This window comes from Ochotona princeps, chromosome 14, assembly GCF_030435755.1.
Source record: "Ochotona princeps isolate mOchPri1 chromosome 14, mOchPri1.hap1, whole genome shotgun sequence".
Taxonomy (NCBI): domain Eukaryota; kingdom Metazoa; phylum Chordata; class Mammalia; order Lagomorpha; family Ochotonidae; genus Ochotona; species Ochotona princeps.
Window position 1 is genome coordinate 28,381,543 of NC_080845.1, and position 16,213 is coordinate 28,397,755.

A 16,213-nucleotide genomic window follows, 5' to 3' on the forward strand; every position below is an offset into this window, starting at 1 on the left:
CCTGTGAAGTTTTAGAAGTGCCCTTATATTTGTCCATTTGTGTGGTCATTCCACTTTGGATCCAGTCTTTAAGGTGTATCAATGCTGTAGTGTGTGCCTAGATTTCCTGTTCAGAGTCAAGTAATATTCTATCCTATGACTGTACCACACTTTTCTATCCATTCATACATTGATATGTGGTTGTGTTGGTCTGCTTTTGGTTGTTGTGATAGACACCATGACAGACATGATGTGCAAATGTCTCCTAGAATGCCTGCTTCCACTTATTTTGGATGTAGACCTAGAAGTCAAGCAGCTGGGTCAGATGGCAGTTCTGGGTGTCACCTGTTGAGGACTGCCACACCATCTCCCATAGAAAGTGGCCATCTTGCATTCCCCTTAGTTGGGGGTAGGGTTCTAGAAGCTACATGCCCAGCGCTTGTTCTCTGTATGTTTAGTAACAATCATCCTACTGAGCATAGATTTGACACCTTGCTTTAAAATTTAAATGACATAGGGAAGGTCAGTGTGGGGCATCTTGCAGCCTTTCCTGGTGTGCTCTGATGGGAGAGGCCTGAGGGGGAGGAGAGCTGGGGTGGGAGGTGCTGAGGGCTGCTGAGCCCACTCTCCCCTCAGTGCAGAGCAGAAGGCAAGGACCGCCGTAGGAAGAGGCCCCAGCAGCAAGAATGGACACACAGCTGGTTTCCCAGGCAGGGAGAATGTTGTTGGAAATCTGGGATTGGGGGAGGGTATCACTCCTGGCAAAGCTAGTACTCACTTGTCCCCCACCTCTCTGTTGTTTCCCAGTGTGACAATGCCAAAGGCTTGAAAGCCTTCTACGACGCAATAAAATATGGACCCAACCACCTGATGGTGTTTGGAGGCGTTTGTCCATCCGTCACATCCATCATTGCGGAGTCCCTCCAAGGCTGGAATCTGGTGCAGGTAAGGCCCAGTGCTGTTTGGAGCACTCACATGCATTAACTCATTTAACCCTCATTGTACCTGTTTGATGCTATAGGTGCCCTCACAATACCCATTTTACAGCTAAGAAAACTAAGGCTCAGACAGACTAAGTAACTTACCTAGGAACCCACAGCCCATACCTAAGAGGGCCAAGATTTAAAATCACATCCTGATCGTTAAGGTAGGAAAACTGAGTTATGAGAGAAATGAACAAGATGATGGGACAGGGTGAGTGCCCTTGGGCGATCAAGAAAGGCCTATTAGAGGAGGTGACATTCAGTGATTGAAGAGCCTTCCATGTTGGTGGATAAGACAGCAAATGCAAACAAGCCTGGGAAAGAAGCTGGCATGCCAGGGCACAGCAAGCAGGGCAGTGGGGCTGGTACACCATGGACCAGCAAGCAGGAGCCAGGCCAGGTGAGAGCAACTGTTTCCACTCCACTTAGCTAGAAGTGGTGCTGGGAACTGAGGCCAAATGTACAGCCTAAAGGGCTACTGGGCACCAATCAGGCCAGAGGTGGGGGTCATCCATTGGCCCCCAGGGTGGGGAGGGTGCTGCAGAGCCAACTGCTGCAGGCACAGAGGGCACTGGGCAGCTGGGGGTGTGGAGGGTAAAAGCCTGGGTAGGAAGTATGTGGGAAAGGGGAGTGGATCAGGTCTCGGGAGGAGAGTGGGTGCCATAGGCCAGAGGCCAGAAGGGCTGCTCTGGCCACAAAAAAATAGGAATTCGCTTGTCAAGGTATAAAAACTTGCTGTAGTGCTAAAACAGCTTCAATGCAGTGTGTTGATTCAGGGTTGCTGCGTGGAAAGGCCAGTGTTGTCTTTGTTCTAAGGGGATTCCCTAAGCCACAGAGGGCCAACATTCCTGCATAGAGACACAAGCCCATCCTAGGGTTCCTGGTCAGACAGGCAGGAGGAAGCCCCTGTCTGGGGTGCCAGGCTCAGACTGGGGAGGGGTTGGCCCAGATCCCCCCTCAGAGCAGAACTAACCAGACCTCACTCAGCAGGACCTTGGGGAGGGGGACGTGTACCCACTTTGTGGCCAAGGGATGCAGGAGGCAAGATGAGGCTCCGGCTGCAGGTAGGGGGTGGGGGAGAACAGATTTCTCTAGGTGACCTTAATGTGATGTCAGTCATCATCATGGTTCTCAATGGCATGCTTCCCCATTGCACCAGGGAATTGACCACTTCTCCTGGCAGCCATGCCTCCCTGCAGTGTTGGCATCAACCAGAGAGGGAGGGATTGGGGATATGCTCATGGGAACAAGGCAAATTCCAGGGCACCCTTCTGAGCAGCTCCAAGGTAAGGAACCCCCCCCTTGTTCCTGGAGGACTGTTCCCCTCCCCACCTTCCATTGTTCCCACCCCCAGTTCAGTTTCAGCAGCTCAGGTGACAGACCTGCCAGGCCAGGTGGCCCAAGACCGGATTGCCTCCCAGACACCTGGGCTCTTCAATACCTGCTGCAGGTCCCCAGAACATGTGGGAAGAAGGGCCAGAGGTGCTGGCAGGGGCCCTCTGTGGGCCTGTGTGCACCACGGTCAGTGGGATGCAGCGCAGCTCTAGGGTATGGCCATTGCCACTGCTCGTGCTCTGTCATGCTGCTGGCCTCTGTACGAGCTGTCCCCTGCCTCCGCGGCCTCTCCACTGGATGGGACGGTGCTCCTCTTCATGGCACTGCTTGCATGCTCCTTTCTCCAGGAAGGCCCCTGTTCCTTCCCTTGGACCCCTTTACCTACAGGCTGTCCCACCCTAGCCTGGGACTCCCTGAAGTCAAAACTCCCCCTGCCCCCTCACAGAGCAATCGTGAGTACACTGGGATAGTTAACTGTGGGCAAGGCCACTTGCTGCCCAATCACCAAACCTTCCAGAGCTAAGAAGATCAGTCCATTGTCATAGACATGCAAAGGCCACCTATTTCTTCTCTTTGGACTCACTGCTTGTTTTGCAAGGCTCTCAGGCTCCAGTGAGAAGCTTGACTTCTGAACTTTGAAGGCACCTGCCTGGCTTCTGACTTTACCTACCCACCCCATGACTTTTGAGGGAGCAGGCCTGCAGACTTCACTCCTGGAAGCCCAGAGTAAAAGCAGGAGAATTTGGAACAGAGTGGTGAAGACAGAGTAAGGGAGCTGGGGCTCAGGGTGGCAGAGGCCAGATGAGGTAGCTGGAGTGTGGGCAATGGGGAGCTGGACATGGCTCAGGAAGCAGCATAGAACTCCTCCCTTCTCAGGAGTGGAGGACTGCCTCTGGAAATAAGGCCAGATTCCTGCAGGGCTGAAGTGAAGACGCAAACAGCACCAAATCCCACAGAGCCTGACCTTCAGATGGCACTCACAGCAGGTTATTAGCTTGTAGATGCCCTGGCACACCAGCCCCCTTGCAGCCCACCCTGGCTGGGCCTCCCTGAGAAGTTTCGGTTTGCATGGTGGGACCGTCTCCATGGAGCTGCTTTGGGGAGGAAACAGAGGCCAGTAGAGATGAGGAGAGGCGCTGGCTGTGCATCAATGCAGCCGGGACTTGAGGTCTAATGCTTTCTAACTATGCTTGCTTTGACATTTCAAAAACAAAAAACAAAAACAAGTGACAACCCTCTTTCCCCCTACATGGACCCTCTGCTATTTAACCAACTGTTGACTCTGACGAACCTGTCCGTGAATGTCATTTTGCCTTCTCAGAAATTTGGTCATCTGGCTTGGTTTTCTTGCCTGGATATTTTATTAAGCTGTAGGCTACCCAGGAGATCCCCAGGCTGCCCCCAGAAACCTGTGAGCTGCAGACCTGGGGGCAGTTCCATAGAAAGGCAGAGATGCTTGGATTTAGTAACCAAGAGATCTAGTGTGTCCATTGTGCAGGCTGGAAAACAGAAGCCCAGGATTCACCATCGCAGTCCTCTGGTGCTTGTCTATTTCTCCCTTAACCTCACTTTTCTTTTATGCAAGTGAGAGTAGAATAGAAAACCTACTTTTTACGTGGCACAGAGGAGGTGAGAATCAACGAGGGCCTTTCTGGTTTAGCTAGAGAAAACACTTTATCAACTCTAGCAGCAGCTGCAGTCACCAGGCCTAAGACTTCCCAGGGAGCAGACCTTCGCTGGAAGCCATTGGCATTGAAAACCCACTCCCCATGACTGCTTCCTCTTTGCATGAACAACAAGCATCACCACAGACCCTGGAATGATGGGGCTGGTGGGGAGGGAGCTCTCAGGTGAGGTGATCAAAGGACACTCAACCTCAGCCCCTTGGCCCCTTGGTCCCCAGGAACCCGACTCAGGCCAGAGTCTTGCACAGCCCAGCCCATGTGGTTGACACGTCCTTGCCACGGAGTGTGCAGTGCAGTGGGCACATTGCATTGGAAGTCCTTAAGAGTGGAGGAGTGATTAGATTCCACTGGAAACTTGGTTGCTGCTACTGCTACTGCTCTCTAAGAAAGAGAATGGAGGCCAATGAGTGACTCAGGGCGGGCAGAAGACATGGCTTGGCGCTGGTCTCCAGAGAGGCCATTTAGTGCATTAATAATCTATGAGCTACTTCCACCTTCTGGATCTGTTACAAATCAGAAAAGGGAGGAGGAGGAGAAGTGAGATGAAGGACATGCGCTGTGGACCATGCAGAAAGGTAGAAGGCACTCGAGGGCCCAGGAACTTTCTGCCGTGCTATGGGATGGCAGGTGCAGGAAAGTCCACATGGGAGAGCAGGAAGAGTATCCTCTGTTTAGAAAAGGAAAGTTCCTGGGCATCTCTTCATTTGGCACAGCTTGGAGGAGATTGGAGGAGGCCTCAGAAGGGTTTTCTTGGCAAAGGAGTCTGGGAGTTGGCTCAAGGAAGCATCTGTAGTGGCCATGGCAACAGTTTGTGGGACCCAGAGCGGTGAGGCGACAGGCAAGCTGCCTGCTCTCGCCACAGGGGTGGCAAAGGGAGCATGAGAGAGCTCCCAGAGTCCAGTGAGGCAGCACCAGCTGGCATCTTACCACACACACACCACCTCCTCCATACACACACATGCATTTGCCTTGAATCTTTCACTCCAGCCCCCCAGAATTCCTTGAGGCTACCCAGCTGTCCTGTGTTCTTCCAAGCCTCAGCCTTCCTCCAAGAGGTACCCTCCCCCTTGAAAGCTATATCCAGCCTGAAAGAGCCGCACATAGGCTTGTTTCTGCAGAAGTTTCTGCAGTTTCTCCCTGGTTTAGCCCTCCATGGCTCTGCACAGGTCTGGGCACTCACTGTCCATGGCAAGCCAAAGCCCTGCTTCCTCAGTAGAAGGAATGGACACAAGTGGTCCCCACATCCAACCTGACCTGCATGGATCCTGGCTGTAACTGCTGGTCTTTGGAGAAAGAGGGTTCTTTCTTTATTCATTCATTCACTCACTGACTCATGCTCAAATTCATTCATTCATCCTCTCACTCAACAAGTGCAGTACCTGCCATATGCTCTCCAAACTCCCCCAAACCAGTGCAAAGCCATCATCCAACCCTGACACCCTAAGGGACAGAGGCATGGGAAAGAGACCACTGGGTGCCGTAGCCAGGACAGATGGCTGGGATTCCGCAGCTCTGAGTAATTGTCCCTCTGATGTCCCTCATGAACAGAGAGAATTAGGGCAAATCAGCAGCCTCCTCAGAGCCTCAATGAACTCATCTGAGTAATGGGGCAAAAATTAGGTCTGCCTCTCTGCTAGAATGTCAGATACAGTGGAAGAGGTGGACCCAGTGGAGACTGCCCGTAGACCAAGAGGCGCTGTTGTCATCCCTGAGGCTTTGACCAGCAGAGGCTCCAGCCTGGCCTTGGCTGGGGGATGCCTTGAAGGTGTAGGTTCCCCCATGTGTCTTCAGACTTGAAGCTGTTGGGGATGAAATGAACTCTCATGGATCATGGAGATTATTCAGAACAGCCAGAACCTTTAAAAAAAAAAAACAACACGGAGCCTGCAAGAGCGGCGTGGTGAGGCCCTGGCAGGGGGCGTATGCCACCTTTCCTGGTGAGGTTTCTCAGCAGCAGCATGCTGAATGAGAGAGTGATGGCTCCCCATCTTTTCTCACCAGGGACCCAATAAGTTTCCTTCCTATCTGTCTGGCCAAAGAGTCAATTCAAGGTGCTGACCCCTGTTTTAAATTCAAGACCCTTGAAGCTAAAGCCACATCAGTCCCCAGTGAGTAACCTGGCTGGCCTGTTGATGAAAGTCTCCCCTCTGGGCACCTCAATCCTTTTTCAGAAACACATGGGGTGTAAATAATTCAGTCTAATAAATAAGTCACTCATACTACCTGCAAGTCAGCTGGTGGTGCTGGCCACTGGTCTACTTGCAGGATACTCCTGAGCTGCATGTGGCATCACAGGTGAAGTTGGGAAAGAACTGGAGAGGAAATGAGAAAATGGATTCCCTCCAGGGAACATGCATGTAACATGGAGATGCTCCCAATGCTACATGGGTGCTGGGAAAGGTGGAAGGAACGAGTGTGGGGTGCAGTGCCAGGCCCCCAGCAGGTTCTCAGCATCCTTCCTATCACTCCATTCCTGTAACATGCAGTGAAGAGTGCTGGTCTCCTCAGGAGAAGTGACAACAATGTCCCTTCCAGTGGTGGTACTCAAACTTTGGTGGATTTGAAGGTCTCCCTGGAACATTTGGAAACATAAAAGCTCCCAGTCACTTAGGGCAACCAACCTTCCCTGTTTGCCTGGGCTAGTCGTTCCTGTGGGAAGGAGGACTTGCACTGTGGAAGCCAGGGGAGACCAGCAGACTGGTATGAGCTGGTCACCCTCACCTGCTCTTGTCCTGTTGCTGTGCATGACAGCCCAGGTGAGTCTGAACACTGCCCAGCTGAGACACCATACTTAGATTCATGCTGGCTGGCTCATGGGATGGGGATGATAAGAGGGGATTCAGATGACAAAGGAGGAGGGTCAGACTGGGTAGTGCACCCCCAAAGTGTCTGATGATGAATCACCAACTGGGCAGCATGGCAGAGGAAGGTCTAGTTTGCTAAATGCATAGATTCCCAGTGTACTTATTCAACATCGTCGTGGAAGGAGCCTGGGGAACTGATGTTTAATAAGGACCCTTGAAAATTCTTATTTTCAAGGAATCTTGGGAGATGCTAAGAGCCCCTAAACCAATGGCTAACGGCCCACAGCAGCAGCTGCCCAGGGTCCACTCCAGACCTGTTGGTCCTGGGCGATTGTTAGTTTTCTAAGGTGCCCCTGCCTTGGTTTACCTGAGGTCTCTGCAGGGAGAGTTACCCAGGAAAGGCTTAGATGTGGGAGTTGTTAAGACAGCAGCTGTTGGTTCAGGCTCTAGATTGCTCTTTGAACATCAAGGTGCAGGAGCAGATTTGGCCTGTGTTCTCCAGCTCTGACCACCCCTGAGGCCATCATCACAGGCCATGGGCACTCTTGTCAGACAGTGGTGTGGAGCACATCTTGACACCTAACTTAGAGTCTCCTGCAGCCAGGGAGCCTCTTCCCCACACCCATACTGTGGCCCCAAATAAGCAGCCATGGGAAGGGCACCAAGCACAATGGAGAGAGACCTGGCTTCCCAGCCCGACCCTGGCCTTTCCCAGCTGAGTGGCTTCATGTACACTGCTCACCCTGCTAGAGCCAGAGTATCTGCATCAATAGCTGCTGGGCTGTCCGTTCAGCACTCCAGGGAGGTGCTGACAAGGCCAAACTGGGGCCAGGGTTGAGGAGCTGCTGGACAATGCTCCAGGGACAAAAGTTGGACATTATGTCATGACTTGACAGTGACAGCCCAGTCTCAGGTCCTGTTGGATGAGGGTGGTGTGTGTTCATGGTGCAGACAGGGAGGCTGCAGCTCAGACTGGCTACCATGCAGGTGCACCTTTCAGTATAGGTCAGTTTTACTGCAGTTCAAGCCAGGCTTTGAGGCTGGTTGGCTGATGACCCCAAATATGTTCCTCACCTTAACCTGACAATGGCATCTGCTGATCCTGGGATGACTATGGCGATGTCACCCACAGAGTCCCCTATAGTGTGTGTGGTATTTCTTTTCCCCTCTGGAGCTCCACTCATGGACGGAGGCACCCAGGTGGCCTTCTTCTCCATGGTGGGGAGCCTGGGATCAGCTCCCCAGGACGAGCTAAGTGGTCTGAGAATCTGCCTTGCTCTCCCTAGGCCTCTTCCTGCCAAGGAGGAGCACTGGGTTAGTTGATAATGTCAGGTCATTATTCCCTGTGGCTCAGAGCCATCTGTGCCTGCCTGACACCTGGCTTCCTCCCTCTTGGGTCCCTGCATGTGGCTTTCCTCAGCTTCTGTGACCTGCTTCCCTTCCCACTCCTAGATGCTGTGAGAAGAACCATGCAGGTGGTCAGTGGTCAAGGTCACTAAGCAAGTAGCTCCACATATAAAAGTGACCATTTGACCTCCATACCCAGCCAGGTCTCCACCAGCCTTTCCAGGGGGAAGGATGCCTCTTGCATAGGTGGGGGAGAATGCCCAGAAGGTTAAGCAGCCTGTGCCAGGTCAAACCCCAGGTAGAGGCAGAATGGAGGTGCCAGCATGTCATTGAGATGCCCCTCTAACCTTTCCTCCTTTTTGCTTAAGGATTGAGTCAGCTCTGTGCAGCTCCCAGGCCTTGGTTCATGCTGTGCCCACAGCTAGATGCCCCCTCATTTGGCTGAGGCTGTGTCGTTTCTGATATTTAGTTCAAACGTTACTACCTCCTCCTGAGAGTCTTCCTAATCTCCCCTAACCTTGCTCCCCAACTGAAGGAGGTAACCACTCTTCCACTTGTGTCAGCCACCACATGGTTGACTGGTGAACCATTCTTACCTGTCTGGCCTCTGGCTGTCCCCAGAGAGCCTAGCCAGGGATCTGGCATTGAGTCGAATCTCAGAAATCGTGAACTAATACCCCTGAGTGCCCTATCCACAAATCAATTTGTGACCCCACTGCCCTATATGTCTATGGCCTCCACCATGGTTCTATCACTGTACACAAATGAATAAATACATGGACTCCACACATCCACCCTAGGAAGCAGATGCATTCACAGATGGGGAACTGAGGCTTGGACAGTCTGTCACCTCTCAGCTTGGGTTGAATGGGCTGTGCATTTTTAAGGACTGCCAGTGCTGAGTGACTCCAGATTCCCTGCTCATAACACCCTAGGCTATGCTGCCTGTCCCACAATCTCATTCAACTCTTCTAGTGATGTAGATGGTGAGGGAGAGCAGACATCATCTTAGGACTGTTTCCAGAATGAAGGAATAAGGTTTAATGAAACCAGTTGGCCTGCTTCCCACTACCTATAGACCCCCAGTGAGGTCCCCCAGCAGGCCTGGGGCAGGAGGGATGGACACAGTGGCTCCAGATCCTGTGTCACTGTAGCTGCCTTTCAGCCCAGACAGGCGAGAAGCTGGCAGCCTCACTGTAGAGGACTGCTGGCATGGGCCTTCAGACACAAGCAATGTGCTTGTAAATCATTCATGACCTGTGCGTGTGCATGCATGCACGCACGCACACACACATACAACCTTTAAACTTATTACTCATTCTATAACTTGTTGTACATAAAAAATAGATGGCTCCTTTGAACTCAGAAAATAGATGGAGTGATTGTTGGTGAAAATCAATAATTGTGCTAAGTATTTCAAGCATCTAGTACTTGTAGTTCTGCTCTGGGTGGTTTTATAATGAATGAGTCGACTTTTTAAAAATAGAGCCCAGCCTATATTTGCTTTGAATTATACAGAAGGCTTTTGCTTTGAGTCAGCTTACTAAGAAGACTAAATTATTTATATGTCACCATGCAGAGTTCAGCTTTATATACAGTGGGAAGGGCTAAACTTGAGAGAAACAATCCTTGGTTAGATAAGTACGAGAAAGAGAGAGAGAGAGAGAAAGAGAGAGAGAGAGAGAACGCACGCGCAGCAGACAGGTCTTTAATCTGCTAGTTCATTCTCCATCTGGTTCTCTCACGTGGATGGCAGGGGCTCAATCACGTGGACCATCTACTGCTGCCTTCAGGTGTATTAACAGGGAGCGGAGTCAGAAGTGGAGCAAGTAGGACTTAAACCAGCACTGTGATGTGGGATGCTGGCATTGCAGGTGGTGGCTGGGCCCCTTGTGCCACAATGCCAGCCTCTATCTGAAGCTCTCCTTAATCAGCAGGTTGCCTGTTGGTCTCCAGACAAGGCTCATTGCCCATTCTGTTTGTGCCTCCAACAGACACATCCGTAGCTCTCCCTGGCCATTGTTCCAGGTTCAGCAACTCATTCACTGTCATCTTTGCCCCATGGCTGGGGACTTCTTTGCTTTCTGTGTGGTTGACATCAGAGTCCAGCCAACATGTGTTCTGGAGCTGGGAGAACCTGTAAGAATCTTTGTTCTTTGTTTTGTGGTTGAGTACTGTGTCTCTCAACTTTAGGTGAGCAGCATCCCGGGTTCATGCATTTTTATAAGTACAATCCCAGTACCATATCATGGTCAGTTGCAGACATTAATAACTTTGTTTTTGCCACTCTATTTGTATTTCCACCTTTCTCCAAAGTCTCCCTCCAGGTTTTTATTTTGAAATATTTCAAACCCACACAGAAATGAAAAGAAAGGAACATTATATACCTCGTTCTGAGATTCCTTCAGCTGATGTTTGCAATTTGGCTGTATTTGCATTTCCTCATCTCTCTTTCACCCTTGCCTACATACCACACAAACATATATGCACACGTGCACATGCACACACATAGTCATGTTTTTTGCATTGAAACATACGACAATAGTTTGCAGACAGAATGACACCCCACCCCATCACATTACTATGACTCTCCTAAGACCAATTATATTTCTTACACACCCATGATATAATTATCATACACATAAAAGTTTAACAATGATACAATAATCTTACTTGTCAAATGGTTCATATTTCGATTTTTCCAGCTATCCTCAAAATGTCCTTTTTACCATTTACTGGGAGAAAGGAGGGAATCTGGGATCCCAGCAAGGAGCAGGCATTGTGTCTGGTTACAGGTGTTGAGTCTCCAATCAAATAGAATGGCCATCCTACTTTATCTATCCGTGTGTGTGTGTGTGTGTGTGTGTGTGTGTGTGTGTGTGTATCTTTCCATCTCTCTCTCTCTCTCTCTCTCTCTCTCTCTCTCTCTCTCTATCTATCTGCCTAGGATACAGATCTCTTTTCCGAAAGCCTCAGGCAGTGGTTATATGAAGTGTCCCACATCTGTATTTGAGTTCCTTCTTGATTATATCTGGGCAAGAATGCCACCTGCTTGGTCCTGTGTTCTGTCTGGGGCCCTGAGTCAGGAAGCCCCGATGGCAATGTGCATGACTGTTGAAGATGCTTTGATCTTGGCAGTGGCAGTGGTGACTGCTGGATTGATCATAAGGGGTCTCTGCCCTCTGTAACTGTGACATCCTGTAGGGGTGAAAGCTCGGATCTTCTGAGTGTGCTGTTCTTTGCTCCCTTTCCCCTCCTGTTGCAGCATCAGTAGATGATGCTTGCCTGCAACAGTGTCATGCTAGGTTATACAATGAGTATTTTCTGACTCTCTTCCTTCTCTGAGATATGAACTGCCCATTCTCTCTGTGGATCAGTGTTCCTTTATCTGTCCCTTTATTCTGCTTTCCCTACACTGTGATCCCATCCTTTCCCTACTAATTGGAGCACTTGGTGCATGTTTCACCTGCCATGTTCCTGCAACCAGCCTTTCTCCCAAGAGCTCTGATCCTTCCTTGTGAGAAATCAAAATTGAGATAGTGGGACTGGCTCAACTGCAAGACCATGTGGGCACTGGCTCATGTCCCAGCTGCCCCAATTCCCATCCAGCTCCCTACTTGTGGCCTGGAAAAGCAGTGGAAGATGGCCCAAATGTTTGAGTCCCTGCACCTGCATGGGAGACCTGGAAGGGGTTCCTGGCTTTTGGCTTTGGATCAGTTCATTTCTGGCCATTTCAGCCATCTTGGGAGTGAAGAAGAAGATGGAAGAGCTTTCTCTCTCTATCTCCTTCTCTCTGTAAATCTGTGTTTCCAATAAAAATGAGTAAATCTTTTTTAAAAAGTTGAAACAGCATCTAAGAGGTGGGTGTGCTTGTTGCTACTGGAGTTTGCTACTTCTAGGTTTGCCCATGGGCTGAGATTGAGTGCTGTTCAGTGCTTTAAGCTAAAAGGTCTAACTTATGGAGAGATCATCAGACAGAGTTGGGTGACTGTAAGTCACCCAGCCTGAATTTTTCAGAACAGTCAAAGCTCGTGGAAATCTACAATAGCCATGAGAAAGCAGGGATCTGTGTTGGATTTTTAAAAAATGAGAACAAGAACAACAAAATGAAACCCAAATACAAGGCATGAATGTTGATTAAATCTTAAAATTTAAGTGGAAAGTTGAAGGAATTTGTAGACTACCTGTTAGATGATAACTCAAGTTTTGTTCACTTGGGTATCAATATTGGGAGGCTATCAAGTTGTAGCCTTAGGAGACACATTCAGAACCAACCATTTAGAAGTAGCCTATCATGTCTCTGAGTTAATTTCAAATGATCCAAGAATAAAAATTACATGTAGGTGTGGTGTGTGTGTGTGCGTGTGTGTGTGTGCGTGCTCAGAAAGGGAGAGGAGCAGCATGTGTGGAAAGGAATGGTTCTAAATGAAAGGCACCTGGTGTTCACCATGCTGTAATTCCAGTGTTTTTGTGGGTTTGAATGTGTTCACAATAAAAAGTTGCAAATGTGCACATGGGTGTGGGGATAGGCAGTGAGATCATACTCTCCTTACCCGAACAGAGGAGTCCCAGAGTCCCTTTATGGAGTGTGTGTGTGATTCTGCTAGCATCTTCCTATGCCCTTAGCTTCCTTTGTGTTGCCTTGGTTTTTTTCTTTCATACTTTTTTCTTTTTTGATTGATTTTATTTTGAAAGCATAGCAACATGACTTTTATATGATTCCACAGTGAAAATGATACAATATACGAGGGCTCTTGGCTCTGCTGCCAGTTCCCCCATTCTGTGCCATGACATCCCAATGAGAGACTATTGGATTTGTCTTTTCATTTATTAGTCCATGTCTCTTACTGCAGATGTGTGTTTATTCCTTGTCCCTCCTTCTTACACAAAAGAGAGTGTATAGAGAGTCCTTCAGAGAGCCCACGGATATTGAAATCAAGAATGCATCTATTTCAAGGAAAGCATTTTGAAATCAGTACACAGTGTTTTCATCACGCACTTGTTCCACGAACATTTTTTAAATTATTTTATTTTTATTGGAAAGGCAGATTTACAGAGATAAGGAAAGATAGAAAGGTCTTCTATCCACTCGTTCACTCCCCATGTGGTCTACAACAGCCAGAACTAAGCCGATCCAAAACCAGAACCCAGGAGCTTCTTCCAGGTCTCCTTTGCAGGAGCAGAGTCCCCAGACTTTGAGCTGTCCTCAACTGCTTTCCCAGGCCGCAAGCAGGGAGCTGGATAGGAAATGGAGCAACTGGGGTACGAACTGTTACCTGTATGGGATCCCGATGCCTGCAAGCTGAGGATTTAACCACTGAGCCATTGCGCCAGGCCCCTGTGAGCTTTTTCAAGGACCTGCATATAGGCACTGTTCTGAACTTTGCTGCTTTTCACAGATTTTCCTGGAATACACTGGGTCATCATGATGGGAAGACTCGCCTTACTCTGCAGGGGTGCCCGGTACCTCTTTGTGTATAGCCCCGTGCTTTGTGCAGCCTGTCCACTAGTGCAGGACATTTGGGTAGTTTTCCAATCCATTGGAATAGCCTCGGCCACTTGTATCTGGGCCAGTGTGAATGGGGGTTCATTTCTAAAAGTGGGATTTCTGGATCAAAGGAAAAACATGTGAATGATTTTCCTAAAAAAAAATGAATCTTTGGTAAATAAGAAATCCAGTAGATGAACTTGACAAAGAAGAGCAGAAAGTAAAAGGCTACTATCTAAATGGAACACAAAACACTTAGAAGACATAGTCCCATTGTGATAGAGGCTGCTTTGAAACCCTGAGATGGTCCTCTTTAGCCTGGCATTTTTTGGGTAAGATTTATTTATTTTTACTTTTAAGACAGGTTAAAGAGAGGAGAAACAGAAAGATTTTTCATTCACTGGCTCACATAAATAAATGGCCGCAACAGCCAGAGCTGAAACAATCTGAGGCCAGGAGCTTCTTCAGGGCATCCCACATGGGTTCAGGGTCCCAAGGCTTTGTGCCATCCTCACACACCATAAGCAGGGAGCTGAATTGGAAGTAGGGCATCCAGGATACAAACCGGTGCTCCTATGGGATGCTGGCGCTTGCAAGTGGAGGATTAGCCAGTTGAGCCATCGCATCAGCCCCTAGTCTGGCACTTTTCATTTTCTCTCCTAAAGGGAGAAGAATTTCTCTTTGATTTGTGCTTTAAGCACATTTGCCCAATCATGGCACTTTAGACCTGAGATAAAAGCCACTTCATTTAGTTTAACGATAAAGAAACAGGGGCCCAGAAAGAGGAAGGGAAGAACACCAAAGATTTAGATTTAAAAAAACCCAATTAGTTCAATCTCATCTAATTCAGTTAGCAGTCAGTGAAATGTCTGCTTTGTAATGAAGCTCGCTTGTTTGTAGTTTCAAGCAAGAGCCAAATGTAAAACTGTCCTACCAGAGTATGCCCGTGATGCCGTATCCATGACACTGTGGTTCAGATCCCTGAGTGCCCGGTTGTCGCAGTAGCACTGCCTGTAACAAGGTTCTTCAGTGTATGGAGTGCTTGTTTCCATCTTTTGTGTTATTTGAGGGCATTGGGAGATAGGGTGATCATGGAGGTCAGGTGAGTGTCCAGTGGCTGTGAGTATTCCGACTGATAACGTGAGGCAAGGACATGTGTGTTGAGGATAATCTATAATTACATAACCATCACACTTCTCTTTGAATTCTGAGCAGACAGGGTAGACAGGAAAGTGGGGTCAGTCCAGCCTTGCTATGAACGTGGGCTGCAAGCCTGGACAAGTCCCTTCTCTTTACTGATACTCAGAAGAAGTGGCACATGAATGGCACCTGTGCCATTATTATCTCCTTTGGTGCTAAGTGCAGACATAAGTAATGGATTGCCACACACTCACTCTTCACTTCCCTAACGTGCTTCTCTCGGCAGTCCTGGGAGCTCACCTGTGATACTGCAGAGGCTCCAGCCTGTTTGCAATGCCTACTGGGATGGTTACCTAGGGTCACCTGCTAGAAAGTAGGACACCCAGTTAAATTTGATTTTCAAAGAAACAATTTCCTTTTAGTGCAAGAATATCCTAAATATTGCAAAACCTGCAACCCTATTACTAAGGTCAGTTCAGCTCGCTCTCTCTCTCTCTCTCTCCCCCCTTCCTCTCTCCCTCCCTCCCCGACCTCTTTATAAACAGTGTCTCCCATTTGAGAGATGAGTCCTTTCTTTTTGGTATTTCTGGTGGTGCCCATTCTCCACAGCCAGAGAAAATCCTAGGGCATCTATATTGTTTTTTTTTAAAGATTTATTTTTATTTTTATTTTTATTACAAAGTCAGATATGCTGAGAGGAGGAGAGATAGAGAGGAAGTGGAGCCGCCGGGACCAGAACCAGCGGCCATATGGGATCAAGGCGAGGACCTTAGCCACTAGGCCACGCTGCCGAGCCCGGGCATCTATATTGTTTACATTGACACAAGGACTGAGTTGAATTGAAGGTGACAGGGATCTGGGTGGGAGACTTGACTTCTGAGAGTCATTTTATTCTTGTTAAACTCTTGAATGCACAGAAATTCCAAAACTTTCCAGCTTTCATTCTTTGCCTGTGACTTCCTTGATTTTGCCAATGTGTGTGCCCCTTGTATCATTAACTTGGGATTCTCCTTTAAGTTGACTTATGATTTTCATTAAATACAGTGAAAATCAACATCATTTGCTAAGAAGATAGTGTGGAAGCAAATACAGGGACAAAATACTGTGGAAGTCCATAAAATATTCATCTGGGGCTCGCTTAAAATCATGGGATGTGCCCAGCAGTGCGCATCAAACACTTCATGGAGCTCCTGGCAGGTCTGGAGCCTTCTGGTAGCTAGATGGTCCTGGGGGATGATCTCTAATCATCTTCTTTTTTTTTTTTTCATTTGATTTCATTTTATGACATAGTTTCATCAGCTCTGGGATCCCCCATACCCTCCCCATGCCCTCCCCCATGGTGGATTCCTCCACATTGTTGCAGTAGTACAGTTCAAATCTAGTCATAGTTCTTTCATTGCAAGCATGTACCATATATAGAGTCCAGCATGTTATTGTCCAAATAAATGCAAC

General features: G+C 48.6%; 1 protein-coding gene across 1 annotated transcript in view; it reads left to right on the forward strand.

Annotated features, from left to right (window-relative positions):
• GABBR2 (gamma-aminobutyric acid type B receptor subunit 2) overlaps positions 1-16,213 on the forward strand; it is a 336,630-nt gene that overhangs the window by 113,865 nt on the left and 206,552 nt on the right. Inside the window, exon 2 of the mRNA XM_058673018.1 lies at positions 787-924. Within this exon, the coding sequence (XP_058529001.1) occupies positions 787-924 (138 nt within the window). The remainder of the gene's footprint in view (positions 1-786; positions 925-16,213) is intronic.